General features: G+C 39.0%; 1 protein-coding gene across 1 annotated transcript in view; it reads right to left on the bottom strand.

The window, feature by feature from the left end:
- The window catches only part of ADCY1 (adenylate cyclase 1), a 287,098-nt gene that overhangs the window by 196,724 nt on the left and 72,576 nt on the right, over positions 1–17,798 (bottom strand). The window contains exon 2 of the mRNA XM_032234747.1: positions 15,290–15,439. Within this exon, the coding sequence (XP_032090638.1) occupies positions 15,290–15,439 (150 nt within the window). The remainder of the gene's footprint in view (positions 1–15,289; positions 15,440–17,798) is intronic.

Here is a 17,798-nt window from a genome sequence, read left to right as displayed (position 1 = left end):
CACCACTTGCAAGATGAAAGAGGAAACATACAACACCGGAAAGAGTGGAAAAATATAGTACAGAAATATTTCTAGAAACTATACAGCAAAGAAAACATTATTACAAGACAACATCGAACAATACTTAAATAAAAAGAATGAAATTGAGTAAGAGAAAAGAGAAATGTTAAACAAAAAAAATGATGGAATTAAAGGAAGCACTGAGTAGACAAATAATAATGAAACAGTGGGCCCAGATGGTATATATGTAGAATTTTATAAAGCCATGCAAGAGCAGATGGAAACAGTGATTTTAGATTTATTTAATGAAGCACTTATAGAAGCGAAGCTACCAAAGTCATGGAGGGAAGCATTGATACCGAAAGAAGATTTGGACCATCAACAGATAAAAAATTACAGACCAATTTCTTTATTAAACGCAGACTATAAAATCTTTACAACAATAATGGCAAAGCAAAAAAAAAAATTAAATGAAATCATTCACAGATCAAAACGGCTTCTTACCAAAACGCCAAGTAAAAAATAATATGAGGATAATTATTAACACACTAGCATGTTATGAAGAGAATCCAGGGAAACAAATTGCACTGGTGTTTTCAGATGCCCAAAAGGCCTTTGACAATTTAAATTGCCAGTTCATTATTACACAGTTAAAAATAATGAGATTTGGAGAAAAAATTATAAAGATGATAGAATCAATATATTTGATCCAAGACAGCAAAAGTAATAATAAATTGTGACACTACAGAAGAATTAAAATATGGAAAGGAGTGAGACAAAGATGTCCATTATCACCTTTATTATTTATATTAACACTGGAAGTTCTATTAATAGAAATTAGAAAAACACAGGCATTTGCAAATGATATGGTATTCATATTAGAGGAACCATTAAAATCAGGAATTAAATTAATCCAAAAAATAGAGGAATTCGGTAGGGTAGAGGAACTTAAAATTAACAAGAACAAAACAAAGATCGCTATGAAGAATTTCACCCAAAACAGGAGCAAGAATTAGAGGAAAATATGGGAATGCAGATAGTAAAAAAGGAAAAATATTTAGGAATTTGGCTGATAGGGAAATGCTCAACTATTAAGGAGGACAATTATGATAAAATGATTCAGAAAATTAAGAAAGATTTGGAAAATTAGAGGAAACTACAAATATCACTAATGGGAAGAATTGCCATTGTTAAATTGAATATCCTACCAAAAATTTTATTTTTATTTCAAGTGGTACTGATTAGTCTAGGGAGAAACTTTTTTTATAGATTTAAACAAATTAATTGCACAATTTAGTTGGTCAGGAAAAAACCAAGAATTAAATTAAAATTGTTACAGGACAGTAGAGAAAAAGGAGGATTTGGACTTCCCGATTGGGAGCTTTATTATCAAGCAGCAACTCTCACCTGAATAAGGGACTGGATCAATCTAAAAAACAGAGGATTACTAACAATAGAAGGTTACAATTTGGAACTGGGTTGGCATGCCTTTATCTAGGATGGGAAAGACAAAACCCATAGCTATTTCCAAAAACATTTAATTAGAAAAACTCTACTTCAAATATGGTTAAAAATCAAAACAAAACATTACAACAAAATCCCAATCTGGCTATTACCATGGAAGCTCTGATATACCCAAATGTATTGGACATAAACAGGATAATAAGATATGAAGACATATTAGATAACCAAGAAAGACTAAAAACAAGGCAAGAATTGAAAGATGAGGAAATAGACATAGGCTAGTGGACATATTTACAAGTACAGGCAAGGTATAAAAAAGACCAGAGAAAGGGATGGATTTTATAAGGAGCCACAAGAACTGGATAAAATTCTACAGGGGACCGAAGAAAAATTGATAAAAAATACCATTATTTATTAAAATTTAAAATGGAAGAAGAAACTGAAAAAAGCAATGATAACATGGTCGACAAATTTTGGGTATACTATAGAATTGGTGGAATGGGAAAAAAATTGGGAAATAAATTACAAATTAACGATGGCAACGGCATATAGAGAGATGTTCTACAGATGGCATCTCCCACCAGTGAGAATTGGGAAAATGTTGCCGGAGTGCTCTCCTATCTGTTGGAAATGCAACCAACAACAAGATAATACTACCATATGTGGTGGATGCGAGCATCTGTGAAAAAATATTGGGAAAGAAAAGATTGGCTGGAAGAGATTACCACACACCACATTGAACTAAAACCAGAATTATTTCTGTTAAGAATTATAAAAGGAAATTATGAAAAGAATATTAGATACTTAATTCTACACATAATCACAGCAGCAAGAATTACATTCGCACAAAACTGGGAAACAATTACATACCAACAGAAGAAAATGTAATTAAAAAATACTGGAATGTGCAGAGATGGATAGGCTCACGAAAGAATTAAAAGAGAAAGAAGAATCTGAATCCGTATGGGATTTATGGTATAATTGGCTAGAGGAAAGTGGGGGCAGGAAAGCAACAAAGAAAGAAAGCAATAGCAATAGCAATAGCAATAGCAATAGCAGTTAGACTTATATACCGCCTCATAGGGCTTTCAGCCCTCTCTAAGCGGTTTACAGAGTCAGCATATTGCCCCCAACAACAATCCAGGTCCTCATTTTACCCACCTCGGAAGGATGGAAGGCTGAGTCAACCCTGAGCCGGTGAGATTTGAACAGCCGAACTGCAGTCAGCTGAAGTAGCCTGCAGTGCTGCATTTAACCACTGTACCACCTCGGCTCAACAAATCAACAAATTAAAAAACAATTGCAAAACTGGAAAAGGATTAAAAGATAGAAATACAAAATAGACTGTAACAAATAAATAATAGGAAATGAATGCAAAATGACTCAAAAGTAATAAAGGTTGTTATACATAGAATATATAGAATGCTATATATATAATGAACAAAAAAGATGTATGAAATTATATAAATGCATGCATGCATGCATGCATGCATGCATACATACATACATATATATATATATATATACACATACATACATACATACATACATACACACACACACACATACATACATACAAGAATCAAAACAGATATGTAAAAGAAGTGTAATGTGTTGCAAAGATGTGAAGTTTGCATAAACAAATTAAAAGTTTAAAAAAACAAAAGAAAACTTGATGAAACTCACTTAAACATTTTTGTAACTCAGATAATTGCTTTCTGATGTTAGTTTACGATTGCATGGATTGCTTTTTTGCTTAGCTAGATAACATTTATGCAGAAAAAAATCTTTAATTTTTGTAGCACAGTGTAACTTTGAGAAGATAAAGTAAATAGTGTTTGGGTTACTTTTCTGGGGTATATGATCAGACATGGATTTACCATACAAGCTAAACATTGTGCAATTGCAAAAAACCCAGCAGATTTGAATTCTTGGTCTAAAAACACATATTTTTAGAACCTCTCACTGAAAGAATTGCAAAAAATAATTTCACCCCATTAAATGACATACCCTACTGAAGCAGCAACTTCCTAATTAATTTTAGTTATCCCCCCCCCCCCTTCATCTTGTCTCCTTTTCACTCAGGCTAACCATTATCCTGAAAATAACCCATATTAAAACTTTGGGGTTAAATTTTAGCAAAACTATTCATTGCAAATAATTGTAATAAAATACAGTAGAACTTTCTTCCTTCTTCTCCATTCCATAACTTCCCCTAATACTATTTTCATCTTATTCTCTAGGTTTCTTCTTGTGGTTACCAAGTATGTGATAATTCTGAAGATATCCTTGAAAAGAAACATTGGTTTACCTGAACAGTCCTTCTCTGGGCGCTGCAGGAGAATTCAAGCATTGGTTAAATTCTGCCTTTCTGCCCAAGGACTGAATTTAAATTTCTTTGGCCATGCCTCTGGTTCCTTGCTAGCTTCAGTTTTTTTAATAAAGACGTGGACCTACTGCAGATATAATCCAATTTCACCTCTGTCATTCTGGAAATATGCTCCAAGACAGGTAGGAGATCCCAGGGTAGGGTTGGACTCTCCCACAGCGCGCAGAGAAGGACCATTCAGGTAAGCCAAAGTTACTTCTCCTGTGTGCTGCTTGGAGAGTCCAAGCATGGGATATACCCAAGCTAAATGTTACTAGGGCGAGAAACAGTCGTGTTGGGGGTCTCTGCAGTGGAATGAACCTCTTGTAGGATCGATCACCCAAAGGAAGGTTATGCGGATGCAAATTTGTCCAATTTGACAAAAGGTGAAGAAGATGCCCAAGTGGCCGCTCTGCAAATTTCCTCAATTGAAGCTTGTATCACCTAGGCTGCCGTGGTAGCCGCACTCCTAGTGGAGTGCGCCGTTATGCAACCCAGCAAAGGTTTGACCTGATGTTTGTAGGCTAAGGCGATACAAGCTCTGAGCCAGCGTCCAATGGTCAAATGGGTGACTTTGTGACCCATAGAAGCCGGTTGGAAGGAGATGAAAAGTGCTTCAGACCTCCTAAAGGAAGTGGTCCACTTAATGTATTTCCATTCAGACATCTAGAGTGTGCCAACACTGTTCCCTGGGATGTCTTGCTTTTGAACAAAAGTCCAGTAAGATGACATCCTGGGCCCTGTGGAACCAGGAGTTGATTTTAGGAATAAATGAATGGCCCAGGCAGAGAATGATTCTGTCAGTTGCATAATGCATAAGTCCTCCCTGACTGATAGAGCGGCCAACTCTGAAATCCTCCTGGCCGATGACGGAAAACAATGGATAACCGGGGGTTAGGTTGGTGGCCCCTTTCAGAAAGCTATGCACCTTGGGATGCTGACTGAAAGAGTAATTGGAATCACTTGTGAGAATCGTAGCTAGCACATCCACCTGGCTCTGGATGGTGTTGGGAGACAGATCTCTGTCTAAGCCGTCCTGCAAAAAGTCCAGAACCTGTGGAATTGATGCAGACAGGGAGTCAATGTCTTTGCTGGAGCAGCTCTTGGAAAAGGCTGACCAAGTCGCATCATAGATTCTGATAATAGACTCTCATCTCAAGGCTTGAATGGTTTGGATAACTTTGGTGGAAAAGTTGTCCCATCTCAGGAGGTCCCTCTCAAGTGCCAGACAGTCAACTGGAGCTCCTGAGGCTCCAGATGGAGGAAGACCCCCTGGCTGAGAGAGAGATGGTCCTGAGGAATTATCCCGGGTTTGGCGATGGAGACGCTGCAAGGTCAGCAAACCAGGACCAGGGCTACCAGAACCACCTCTGCCCATTCTATCAGGATTCTCTGGATCACCCTGGATCTGAGAGGCAATGGTGGAAATGCATATAGAAGCCAGGGGGCTAAGGGTAACAGAGGGCGTTGACACCTTCCGCCTTAGGGGTCTGGAATCTGGAAAAGAACCGTGGAAGGTGTATGTTCTCTGGGCTGGCAAAGAGGTTGACCACTGGATGGCCAAACCTCAGCAAGAGTTTATGAAATAGATTGGGGTGCAGGCACCACTTTGTCTGATCGATGGTGGCCCTGCTTAACCAATCCACCCAGACATTGTCGATCCTGGAAATGTGCTCTGCTTTGATGGAACTGATGTGATGTTCTGCCCACCTGTCCAGGACCTCCGCCATGAGGGACCTGGATTGGGTGCCGTCCTGCTGATTGATATGCACCTTGGTTGCTACATTGTCTGTCAAAATTAGGATATGTTAGTGGCAAATTTCCATCCTGAAGCATTGAAGAATCAGGCGAACTGCTTTGAGCGCCAAACAGTTGATGCTGTGGGACAGTTCTTGTGAGGACCACTTGCCCTATGCTACTTGGTTGTGTAAGTGTGCACCCCATTCGAACAGGCTGACATCCGATGTGATGATCAGTTGGTCGGACTCCTTGGAGAGATTGCCCTTTGTCATGGACAGAGATATCCACCAACGTAAGGCTCCGAGGACCTGCTGAGGAACCTGAACTGTGGCATGGGAGTTGCTGGCCTTGGCCCTCTGTATCGGAAGAAGGAACCATTGGAGTTCTATTGCGTGCAATCGCATCCATGGAACAATTGCCAGGCACAAGATCATCTTCCCAAGCAACTGGGAAAGGAGGATGATCCTCATCTTATGAGAAGAACAGACCTGTTGAACCAGCAATGTGATGCTGTTGATGCAGTCCTGAGAAAGGAATACTTGAAGGACAAGATTTCTATCACAGCTCCCAGGTGGAGCAACCTGGTGATGGGAGTCAGGTGGTTTTTCTCTATGTTGATGGAAAACACATGAGACTGCAGGGTGTGCATTGTAATGTGGAGATTGCATGTTGCTTGCTGCTGGGAAGACAACTGGATTAGAATATAATCCAGATAGCATTGGAGTCTGATGGAACGCAATCCGAGGAAGGCTGCTATCACCGACACTAATTTGGTGAAGGTCCTGAGGGCCAATGACAGACTGAACGGCAGGGCTCAGTATTGGTGTGGGAAATGGCCCTAGCTATGATTTCCATCATCTCTGTGGAAAGCAAATGTCCTTGATCCTCTGCTGGGCAAGGTAGTTCTACAGCTAGAGCAATGGGAGGTTATGGAATCACTGGCAAGAGTAAGGCCAATTGCTCCTCCAATACTACTGGGAAGCAGGCGAACAACTCCACAGCCTCACTAAGGGAACGTCTGGGTGAGCCAGGATTCCCTCAAGGGGATAGTTCCTGTTGTTCCTCCTTGCTATCCAAGATAGGATGGTCTATGCAAGCAGAAGCCTGCCTGCCAGTGGACCCCGGTGGGGAAGATTGCTGGTTAGTAGCCCTGGTCTGATGATGGACCTTGGCAAAGTGCTTTTTGATGCCTAACTGCTACTCTGTCCAACCCCTTGGCCTGTTTCTTGCCCTGATATTGAGGCTTGACTCCTCTTAAGGTCTCACTAGCCTTCTTGCCAGCCTGCCTGGGATAATATCTCCTTGTAGATGGTCCTCCTCCTCCTCCTCCCTAGATCCTCTGGAAGCCATGGCTGGATAGAAGTGGCTCCTTGAAAAATGCTGGACAGGGGCAGCTCCCAGTGGACACAAGGAAGCGCTGAGGCAGGCTGCACTCACCCTCAGGTTGCAAGTGTGGTTGGTAGGTGCTCAGAGTGTCCTAGCTGCTATGAGGCTAAACATTGGATTTGACACTAACTGGAAGTGGCTCCCAGCACCAAGGCAGATCTCCAATCTTGGAGGATGACCAGAGAAGGCCAAGCACTCCGAAGCCACAGAGCAAGAGCTGGAGTGATCAAAAACCCACTGGCTATGCCAGATGTCACTGACGGCAATCTGCTGCAGGGCAGGCAAGTCAGCAAGGCGTTGGAGCGGCAAGAGAAAAAGGCACCCAAAATGGCCACCCAGCCACTCGACAGAGGAGTTGATTCAACCTCTGTCACCTTCAACGAGGGAGCTGCAGGAGCACCCACAGTGCAACTGCTACTCAACGCTGCTGAACTGGCTGTTCCAGCTGACCACCCCGGCTTCTGAGCGAGCCCAGAACGTTGTGGCACTGGTAAGGGAGAAAAAAGGGAAATAAATAACCGAGGGAACTCGCAACCTGTCTCGAAAAAAAAATATAACAGGAAAAACAAACAGAGGAAGTTCAAGGAAAAGGGGGGGGGGGAGGGAAAAATGCAAAAAGAGAGTGCAAGCTAATCTGTTCAAGAACTGCTGGAACTTCTTTGGATAAATCCTATGGGTTAGACTGAGTTGAAAAAACTGAAGCTAGCAAGGAACCAGAGGCATGGCCAAAGAAATTCCAATTCAGTCCTTTGGCAGAAAGGCAGAATTTAACACATGCTTAGAGTCTCCAAGCAGTGCACAGGAGAAAAATATGTTTGAAATAGGGCTATGCAAAGCATTTAGACACACAAATTAAACACCTTTCTTCCAATCATTTAATTATCTAAAGTGTCTTTTGTTAAGACTCTCTTTGAAAAATGTTTCTAACTGTCTTCACATGCTTGTACCTGTACAAACTGTATAAACAGTTTGCTTTGATTTCTTCCCAGGACCTTGTTCAGATACTTCACACAGCCTACTAATAGTCTTACATATACTGCATTGAGCCAATTACCAGTGTTCACAGACACACACCAGTTTGTGCTTTTAAAATATGTACAGCTTGTTTCTGTTTCAGAATTGAGTCAGGAAAGAGATGGAGGGGTGGGGGGGAATTATTTTAAACATATTTATTTTTTCAATGTAATGGTACATTTCACATTCAAAATAAATTGTTCCCATAATCAAGAAGATGGAGGAGATAGTGTTGTCCTGAAAGAACTGAGTGAGAAACTGAAAGCTACCCAAATTTCTCACTAAGGATGATCTGTAGTTGACCTATATTTTATATCTAGATACCGAAGGAAAATTGTATTAATCTTACACATTTTATTAAAAGGCATATGCTTTCATATGTATTTCCTGATGGCTGGGATTGCGTATTATGCTGTGTTTTAACTGGGTCAAAATAGGAATGTGTTTAGGGAATCCTGGGGTCAAGGGGATGCGAAAACTTTATGGGGTTCCCCATTCATTATCCAATTATCACCCTTTACTATTAAAACTGATTTTTAAAACATAACTACATTAAAATATTCTCATGAGATTCTTTATTGAATCTCAAAAGCTTTGGATCACTGTGAATGTCACCAGGCTTCCCAGATTGCCAGATGTGAATAAGCTTCCACAAAATACATTTTCACAAGCAATATTCTATGTCATATACACAGGATCTAACTCAGCAACTCTCTTTATCTGGAAGATGCAGATATTTGCGTTCTTTTAGAACCAAATTGGAAATTAATGTACCGAGTTTAAGACAAGAGAGATTTATATGAACCTTCAAGCATCAGTTTAAGGTTTGAAATTTCCAGGAAAAAGGGAAGTTGAAACAAACTGAAGCAGGGGAAAAAGATTCTTTAGACAAGGGGTCCTCAACTCCCAACTCTGTGGACTGGCACTGGTCCACAGCATGTCAGCAACCAATCTTTACAAACAAGTGAAGCCCCATCTGCAGGATGCAGGCAGCATGCAAAACCATGTCCCCTCCGGTCCATGGAAAAACCTTTCTCCACATAACTGGTCCCTGGTGGCCAAAAGGTCGGGGACTAGTGCTTTAGACACTAGTTCAAGAAGGGATAAGTAACAAATCTAAAACAAATCGGAATTAGAATGTTAATGATTGTTTTCCTGTTTTTATATGCATCCTGGTATTTATTTATTATTAAACTTAAATACAGCCCATCTTATCTGAGGTGATTCTAAATGGCTTACAACCATTCAATTAAAATGCAATATAAAACATTAAAACAATATAGATCCTGAATTTAAAATTCAATTAAAAATTGACCAGGATGAAAAAGGAGGAAGAAAAGTGTGCACAGAGAGGAGGTGGAATGTTATCTAATCCATTAGCTACCTCCAAAATGCCACACTCAAAGCCAGTTAACACAGCCAGATCTTCAGGTCCTTTCAGAAGGCCCAAAGAGTAGGCACAGATCTCATTTGGCATGATATTCCAGAGGGCAGGAGCTACGGCAGAAAGGGCTCTTCTTCTGGACCCCATTCATTAAAATTCTTTGGTCAATAGTGTCCGCAGCATGCCCTTCTGCTGGTGCAAGGAGGGAGTGGACTGCTCCCATTGGGGCAAGCCAGTTCCTCAGATTGGACTATAAAGCAAAATGCAGCTTGCAAAGTGATATAACATAGTGCCCCAAGAATTGCATGTCCCGCTGCATTCTGTACCATCTGAAGCTTCTGGATACTCTTCAAGGGAAGTCCAACGTAAAGCACATTGTAGTAGTCCAAATGCATCAAATGACCAGGGCTTGAGTGACTGAGTATAGGGATTCTGATCCAGGAAAGGAAACAACTGGCACATAACACGAAATTGTGCAAAGGTTTTCGTAGCCCTAAATGTCTCTGGTCTGCCACCTTTCTCTGTGAAAGTTTAGTAACGATGTATCTTTTAGTTTTTTTATGTATGTCACAAATTGTGCATGAGGAAATAATTTTTACAAAATATATCTAATGAATCAAAGGCATTATGTTATGCACTTATACACTCTCTTGAAGGGTCATATACTTTTCAAAGATGATTTGTAAGAAACTTCTCTGACCTCTTACAAGCAATTTACAAGCTACTGTCCAAACGTTTCACTCCTTGATGCCCACTTTGAAAAAAGATGCTTCTGCCTTAAATATGAGATGCTGCCCCTTCTTCGCACCCCTTCAAGGGGGGTTCTGATCTAAAAATATCTCAGTATTGGTTTGTAAGACAGGGTTCATGTGATACTCTACAGAGCTCACATCCCCCACGTCTCTCCAGCTGGAGAACTTCCGGTCAACTCCGCTTTTGATGATGTTTTTTATGTTAGGTATCCATTTTAAGTCCTGAGATATTATAGAACCTAGAAACTTCAAGCTCTCTGCTGCTGATACTGTGTTGTCTAGTATTGTAAGAGATGATAGAATTGGAAAGCTTTTCCTAATATCTACTATAATCTCTACAATTTTGAGTGTGCAGTTCAAGATTGCTCTGATTGCACCACAGGGCTAATTGTTCAACTTCCTGTCTGCAGATTTGTGTTCATCTCTAATGAGACCAATCACTGTTGTATTATCTACAAACTTCAGTACTTTAACAGAGGTTTCCTTTGAAATGCAGTCATTGGCAATAGAAAAATAAAAGAGTAATGGAGATACCCTTGCATAGGTCCTTGAATATTCAAGATGTTATAAGAAGTAGTGCAGTGCCATATTAACAACATCATTAGCCAATCTATTTGCTTGGTAGGCAAATTTCAATGGGTCTTATAATGGGTCCATGGTGGTTTTCAGGTGCGCCAGCAATAGCCTTTCAAAGGTTTTCAAACTTACACATGTCAGAGTAACTAGTCTGTAGTTCTTCAGCTCCTTGATGGAGGGCTTCTTAGGCACTGGGATTATAGTAGAGAATTTGAAGCAAGAAGGAACATAGCATATATCTAAGAGATTTATTAAAGATACCGGTGAATATGGGAGCCAACTGTCAACAAAAATTTTAAGCAAGGAGTTGCCTTGTTTGTACCTGATTTTTCAGGCTTATGTCTATGAAATAGACTTCACACATCTTTTTCTGTGATCATCAAGGGTGCGGGTCCCAGAGGGATAGTGTTGGGTGTAGGAGACTTGGCTATTGTTACTGTATTTGAGATGGAGATGGTGGCAATAGTTGATAGTGGTTTTCTATCAAATCCACAGTAAAACACAGTTGATTCCCTTCAGCATGGGAAGGAGGTTTGCTATAGACAGTGATATTTTTAAAGGTTTTGCACACATTTGCTGGCTCATTTGTTCAGACATGATTCCTCAGCTTTTCAGAGTAGCTTCTTTTTGCTGCTCTGTTCTCCCTTGTTAATACATTCCTGGCCTGAGTGTACAGCATTCTAGCTCCTTTCCTGTGGGCTTCCTCTTTGGTATAAATGTTTGAATTTAGCTATGAACCAAGGTTTGTTGTTACTGTATATTACTGTATGTTACTGCGTATTCATAGTTTTCTGGTTGTCACACGTAAGTTTTCACAAAAATTGACATATGATATCACAGTATCTGTGAGTTCATCCAAACCTGCAAAGGTAGCTTCAAAAATGTTTCAGTCTGTGCAGTTAAGGCAAGCCTATAGCTTTAACTTTGGCTCCTCAGTCCAAGGCTTCACTGATTTAATTGTTGGTTTTATGGTTTTAAGCCTTTGTCTATAAGTAGGTACAAGGTGAATCAGTGATCAGCTGCTTTACCAGCTGCTTATGGTAAAGACTGATAAGCATCTTTTAATGTTGTGTCACAATGGACAAAAATATTATTGGCTCAGTTGACATGCTGAATGTACTTTGGCAACTCTTAGCTTAGGTTAGCACTGTTGAAATCATCTAACACAATGAGAAAGGAGTCTGGGTATCTTTCTTCATCTCACAGAATCTGCTTAGATAGAGTTTGTAATGCATTGTTTATGCAAATTTGGGATATAATGTAGCAGCCAGAATAAATGAGAAACACTCTTATAGACAATAAAATGATTTAAAATTGATAATGTCTCATCACAAATTTCTTCAGTAAAGTTCTACCTGATCTTTGAATCTGAAATCCTGGGATTTGTAGGCAGTTATCATTAATTGAGTTGTTCAGCCATATTTCAATGAAGCAGAGAGCTGCCAAATTAGAAAAGTCTGTATTGTTTCTATTTAAGAGTAGCAGTCCATCTATCTTATTTACTACTCTGAGCGAAGATTAGTTAAGTGCAGAGAGGTGAGGGGATATTTGCTGACCCAACACTTCCTGAGCCTTTGTAATCTCCTCCCCTCTTGCCTCTCTTACTCCTCCTTTTGTTTCTTTCTCTGCTTCTTCGTTTCTGCTGGGCCAGAAAAGATAACTGCCCTTCTCTCAGTCAGAATTTCCACCACATTTGAAAAGAAGGAAGGAACAGTCCCAGAAAGCTGTTTGTTATGTAAAGACCATTCTTTGATATACAAAAATTCAATTCTAGAATATGAAATTCTTAGAGAGTCACAGAAAATAATAAAAAAAACATCAAAACTACAAGAGAGCATATCACTGAGGCTGCCATCAGCACCACCATCTTGAGGCGATTCTACTAGGGACAAACTATGAAAACTGACAAATTAATTGTGTGCTAATTGTGCTGAACAATATATAAAGTAAATCTTATCCATGGGACATAGATGATACACCACATTAAGACTGTTTTCAGCAATATCCTCTACATCTACAATATCTGCTTGGTGTCATTGCTTGTGATTTGGAATAAAGCTTGTAGCTGAACTAAAAGGCAGATAGAAAAAACAGTTGGAAAAAAAGTGATTCAGCCATACAGAGTCAGGCAGATGAAATTATCTTGGTTCTTATTAATCTAATCAGGAATTAATTTGTAGCTGCAATAATGTTATTTAACCACCTATAACCGGGATAGCGAACCTATGGCATGCGTACCACAGGTGGCACGTGGAGCCATTTGTCAGGGCACACGAGGCATCATTTCTGGTTTGTCCATAGGGCTTTTTTTCATGACTTTCAGTTTGCTCATAGGGTCATTTTTTGCCCTCCAGGGCCTTCAGGGAAGCCTCCAGAAGTCCCATGAAGGCTCCGAGGGCTAAAACCACCCCTACTGACAAACCAGAAGTCCATTCCTGAACTTCCAGTTTGCCCGTAGGGCCAGTTTATGTGCTCTGGAGGCTTCAGGAAAGCTGAAGGACGGGGGAGGCTGTTTTTGCCCTCCCCAGGCTACTATAAAGTCTCTGGAGCCTGGGGAGGGCAAAAAAAGCATGCCAAAAATGGGGGGGGTGCTGGTCATGCGTGCATCCACACTGGGGTCATGCACATTGCATTATTACGCCCGTGCACTACCCCCTTCTACTCCCCTCGCTTTTGGCACGCAAGCCAAAAAAGGTTAGCCATCACTGATCTATAGCAATGGTGCTTAAATGCTGCAGACAGCAGCAAACAGTTTAATCTATAGCAAAACAACAAAAAAGGCATTAAAAAGCCTTTCAAAAAATTTCAAAGTTCCTTCTGTTTATGGTACTTACAAGTAAGGTCCAAGATTGCCTGGATATCAAAATGCAACTCTCCATCATAAAAAAATTGCTTCATTTTCAATTCATTTTTAGCTTTCAGAATAAAACTCCACAATTTGCCATAACAAATGATATCAAGAATCTTAGTTTTACATCTGATCACATTCAGTTTTGACCTGTGTTTGAATGTCTGCTAAGGTGGCCTTTCAGCTCAAGGAAAGCTTAAGATAGATTTTTAATATAACATTCCAAGGGCAGGAAAGAAGTGAGTCAGGAATAACTTTGATTCTAATAGATAGAGGATTGAATCCCTCAATTGTACTCTTTGGGAAAACATTTATCTCACTTTTATTTATAAGAATGGGAGGGTTTCAGAAAGAAGAAAATCCTTTAAGAATGATTTCTTCATACTTTAGTTAGTTGTAGAATGGTAAGTATCTACCACTGGCTACTTCTTTCCAATTAGGAGTGGTTTGTAAATGTCCTTTGTTAAATAATTTGTGTAATGAAACAATAAAGAGTATATGATTATTGTCAAACATTTATTTATTAGCTTGTATGCTGTTCCAGATGAAACACCAATATAAAAATAGTAAAAAACCCAACATTGTAATAAATACAATTTGGTGGAGTTATGGTATATTTTATATGAAATATGATGTGAACTCCATAGCCAAGCTTTAATTCCATTCTTATACTGCCTCCTTTATAATTTTACTTCAATTAACTTGATGCAACTGAATTGCTTTAAGACTAGTGTAAAACATCTTATACATAATATCTGTTTAATGTTTTACTATGGAAAACTCTGTAAATTTAAAAATAGGTTTTAGCCCAACAGTGTAGTTTTGTTTATTGAATTATTTCTTCTATTCATATTAATACTTCTTAGATAAGATGTGATTATGAAATCTACTTTGCAAATTAAAATAACTATATTATTTATTAAAATGTTACCTTATTAATAACAATTCTGTGGGGTTTTTACTTTATTTAAAACTAGCTGGATACCCGTGCTTCGCGATGAAACTATGGGATTGGGCAATGCAGGAGAAATCCGATTCATTCCAGTTCAATCTGTTGGCTCAGTGGTGATTGAAACACATATCGTTCCAGCCACCTTGAGTCTGAAAGCAGTTCCATAGGTGGAAGGCTTAGACATTTTGGTGAGGTGTCAACATTTAGTATTGTAAGAAGCCCCAGACTACTCCTGAGTGAAGGAGTACAACGTCTGTCAGTTTGAACTGAGGTAACAGAATATGAGGCAACTGGCAGTTGGAACAGAGTTATTTTCAGGTAGGGAGGGGGAGTAGAATGTCTAACCCCTTAGCATCAGAACATGCTAATATAAGGCAACTGGCAATTGGAACAGATTTATTTTCAGGTGGGGATGGGGATAGAACTCCGTAGCACAGAAGCGTGTTAATTACTGTATAAAAAATACTAATGATCTGATGGACATTGAAGGATTTGAAAAATCCTTTCTTAGTGAGCACTTAGAAGCCAAGAGGAACATACATGCCAAATTTCAAATTTGTAGGCTTTATGGTTCTGGAGATTTTGTGATGAGTGAGTGCTTTTTGGCTTATATATAGAGAGAGACAGATTAAGTTAAATATAAAAAAACATAATGCCTGTTGTGTTTTCATTGTTGAAAACAAATAAAAAGCAAGACAACAAGTTACTGTATAAAGTTATAACTTTATGGCTAAGTTTCTATAAAGATCAGACTCTTATTCAACTGTGATGTTGAACAAGATAAAAAAAACATATTTTAACTGACCTGTTTTTCATTTTCATCCTCCAGCTTCAGTCTGTCCTCTATGCAGTTCCTGGCCTGAAGGAAGGCCTTTCTTTGTGCCCTCTCTGTTAATATCCTTACAAAGACCCCATATAAGTTTACACTGACAAAAAGGATAGCATTGGCCATAAGCTGTAAAAAAAAGATAAAAAAGAGAAGGGACAAAAAAGATATATTATAATATTATATACATCACCATGCCACTGTAATTTTATCTAAAATTCTGCTAATTTTATTTCATTATTTTGATATTTAAACATTGTTTGTTATTCTCAACATTTGTTCAGTCATTAGGTTTTCCAACAGGCAGGAGTCAAAGGTTTTCTAGATCCACACATTCTTTCAAATGTACCATATTTTTCGGAGTATAAGACACACCTTTTTTCCTCAAAAAAAGAGACTGAAAATCTGGGTGCATCTTATAAATCAAATACAGCATTTTTTACCTTCTGAAGCCCTGCCCCTTCACCAAAATGGCTGTGCATACCCTTTCAGAGAGCTCCTGGAGGCTGGGGAGGGCAGAAATGAGCAAAAAATGAGCCATTCCCCCCCCACAACCCCCAGCAGCACTCTATAAGCTTCCATAAGGCTATGTGTGCATTTTTTTTTTTTACAAAAAATGGGCCCATTTTTGTGAAAAACGGACCGCTTTTTACTCGTTTTTGCCACACACACACACCCAGGAGCAGTCTGCAAGCCCCTCCCATGGCTATTCATTTCTTTTTTTGGGGAAAAATGGGCCGTTTTTGAGAGGTTTGCAGAGTGCAAAAACTTTTTTTTTCCTTTTGGAAAGCTCTTTAACTGATTGATGAGAATTACATTGATCAAGTTGTGCCAACAGGAACAAAGTCTTAGGTGCTGCAGCGATTTCCTTCTCCAGCACACAAATACACCTGGAAAAATCTACCTATCTACTCTCCTTCCCTCCCTCCCTCCCTCCCTCCCTCCCTCCCTCCCTCCCTCCCTACTGTATTTCTCTTTTTCTCTCTCTCTCTTTCTATTTCTTTCTCTCTATCCCTCTACCTACATACCTACCTATCTACCTACCTATCTACCTACACATTCTCTCCCTCCCTACATACCTACTGTATTTCTCTCTCTTTCTCTCCCTCTATCCCTCTATCTACCTACCTTTTTAAAAAATTTCTCTTCAAAACCTTGGTGCCTCCTATACTCCAGTGCATCTTATACTCTGAAAAATACGGTAAATGCTGGCTACTGAATCTGAGAGCACAGCATATGCTATATCACTGGATTACAGACCTTCTCCTTTGCAGTGACAGTGACCACAATAGAAAAAAAAATGTCTACATCACCACCAAATTCAGAAAATGCTTGGAGCAATGACTCTGCAAAAAGACTACATAAACCATTATTTTCATTCAATTTCATTCTATAAAGTACTAAAACTCCCCTCAACTAAGTGAAATAGTGCATCACAGAGGAACAATTTTCTAATCAAAATACTTCAAATGGGCTAACTTATGGAACATATCTATTTTCTATAATTAAAGAACAAGGTGATCAAAATGTTCTGTGTATTCTCATCCATTACTTTAATATTATTAATTATTAAGTGACTCCTGAATTCAACATTACTGATCCATCAAATCAAAAGCAAAAACAAGGAAAAGGCAAAATAATCATCTATATATTTACTTATTAATTACCATAAATATTTCCTTAAAAGATGCATCTCTTATAGGTAGGTATCAAAGGAATATTTTCCCATATAGCTTTCAAATCTGGTCACAGACTTTTATATGTATCTTTATATTTCATATTCAAAATTGAATTATATAGAGGAAAAAGATAAATATGTATGTATTTTTTTATTTCTTTGAATCACAGAATTATACGGCAGGAAGGGACCTTGGAGGTCTTCAAGTTCATCCCTTTCCTAAAACAGGAGTCTTTATACTATCCCAGACAAATAGTTGTCAAACTTTTCTTGAAAACCTCCAGATCTGTAAATCCTGGAGGCAAGCTGTTTCATTAACTGTTCTTTTTTTTACATTTTTTTTATTTTTCCATTTTCATAACATATAATCACATGTATACTATTACATAGCCAACATCATATTGTATTATTAAATGTTTACATCAATTCACCAACTCCCAAAAACAATTATTGGCTCTTCTGCTCTCCACTCATCATATTTGCACCTTATCCATCACTTTCTTCTCTCTCTCTCTCCTCCCCCTCCCTATCTCCTTTCTTCCCTCTGTCATTCTTCTCTTCTCTACTTCCCCTTCCTCTCTCCATATCCTCTATCCCCTTTCCACTTCTCCTTTCTCTCCTCCTCTTCCCCCACCCTCTCTCCTATTCCTCTCTTCTTCCCTTACCTCTCTCCTCTATTTCACACTCTTCATCTAATTTACTTGGTGTATTTCAGCTTCTGAGCGAGCTCCATTTTATGTTGATGGTGTTTATAATTCCTTTTCGATATATATTTAATTTTGACATATATCTTCCTTCTTTTCTTAAAAA

This window comes from Thamnophis elegans, chromosome Z (genome assembly GCF_009769535.1).
Source record: "Thamnophis elegans isolate rThaEle1 chromosome Z, rThaEle1.pri, whole genome shotgun sequence".
NCBI classification, from domain to species: domain Eukaryota; kingdom Metazoa; phylum Chordata; class Lepidosauria; order Squamata; family Colubridae; genus Thamnophis; species Thamnophis elegans.
Note: the sequence above shows the minus strand (reverse complement) of the source record. Positions and strands in the feature narration are given on the sequence as shown.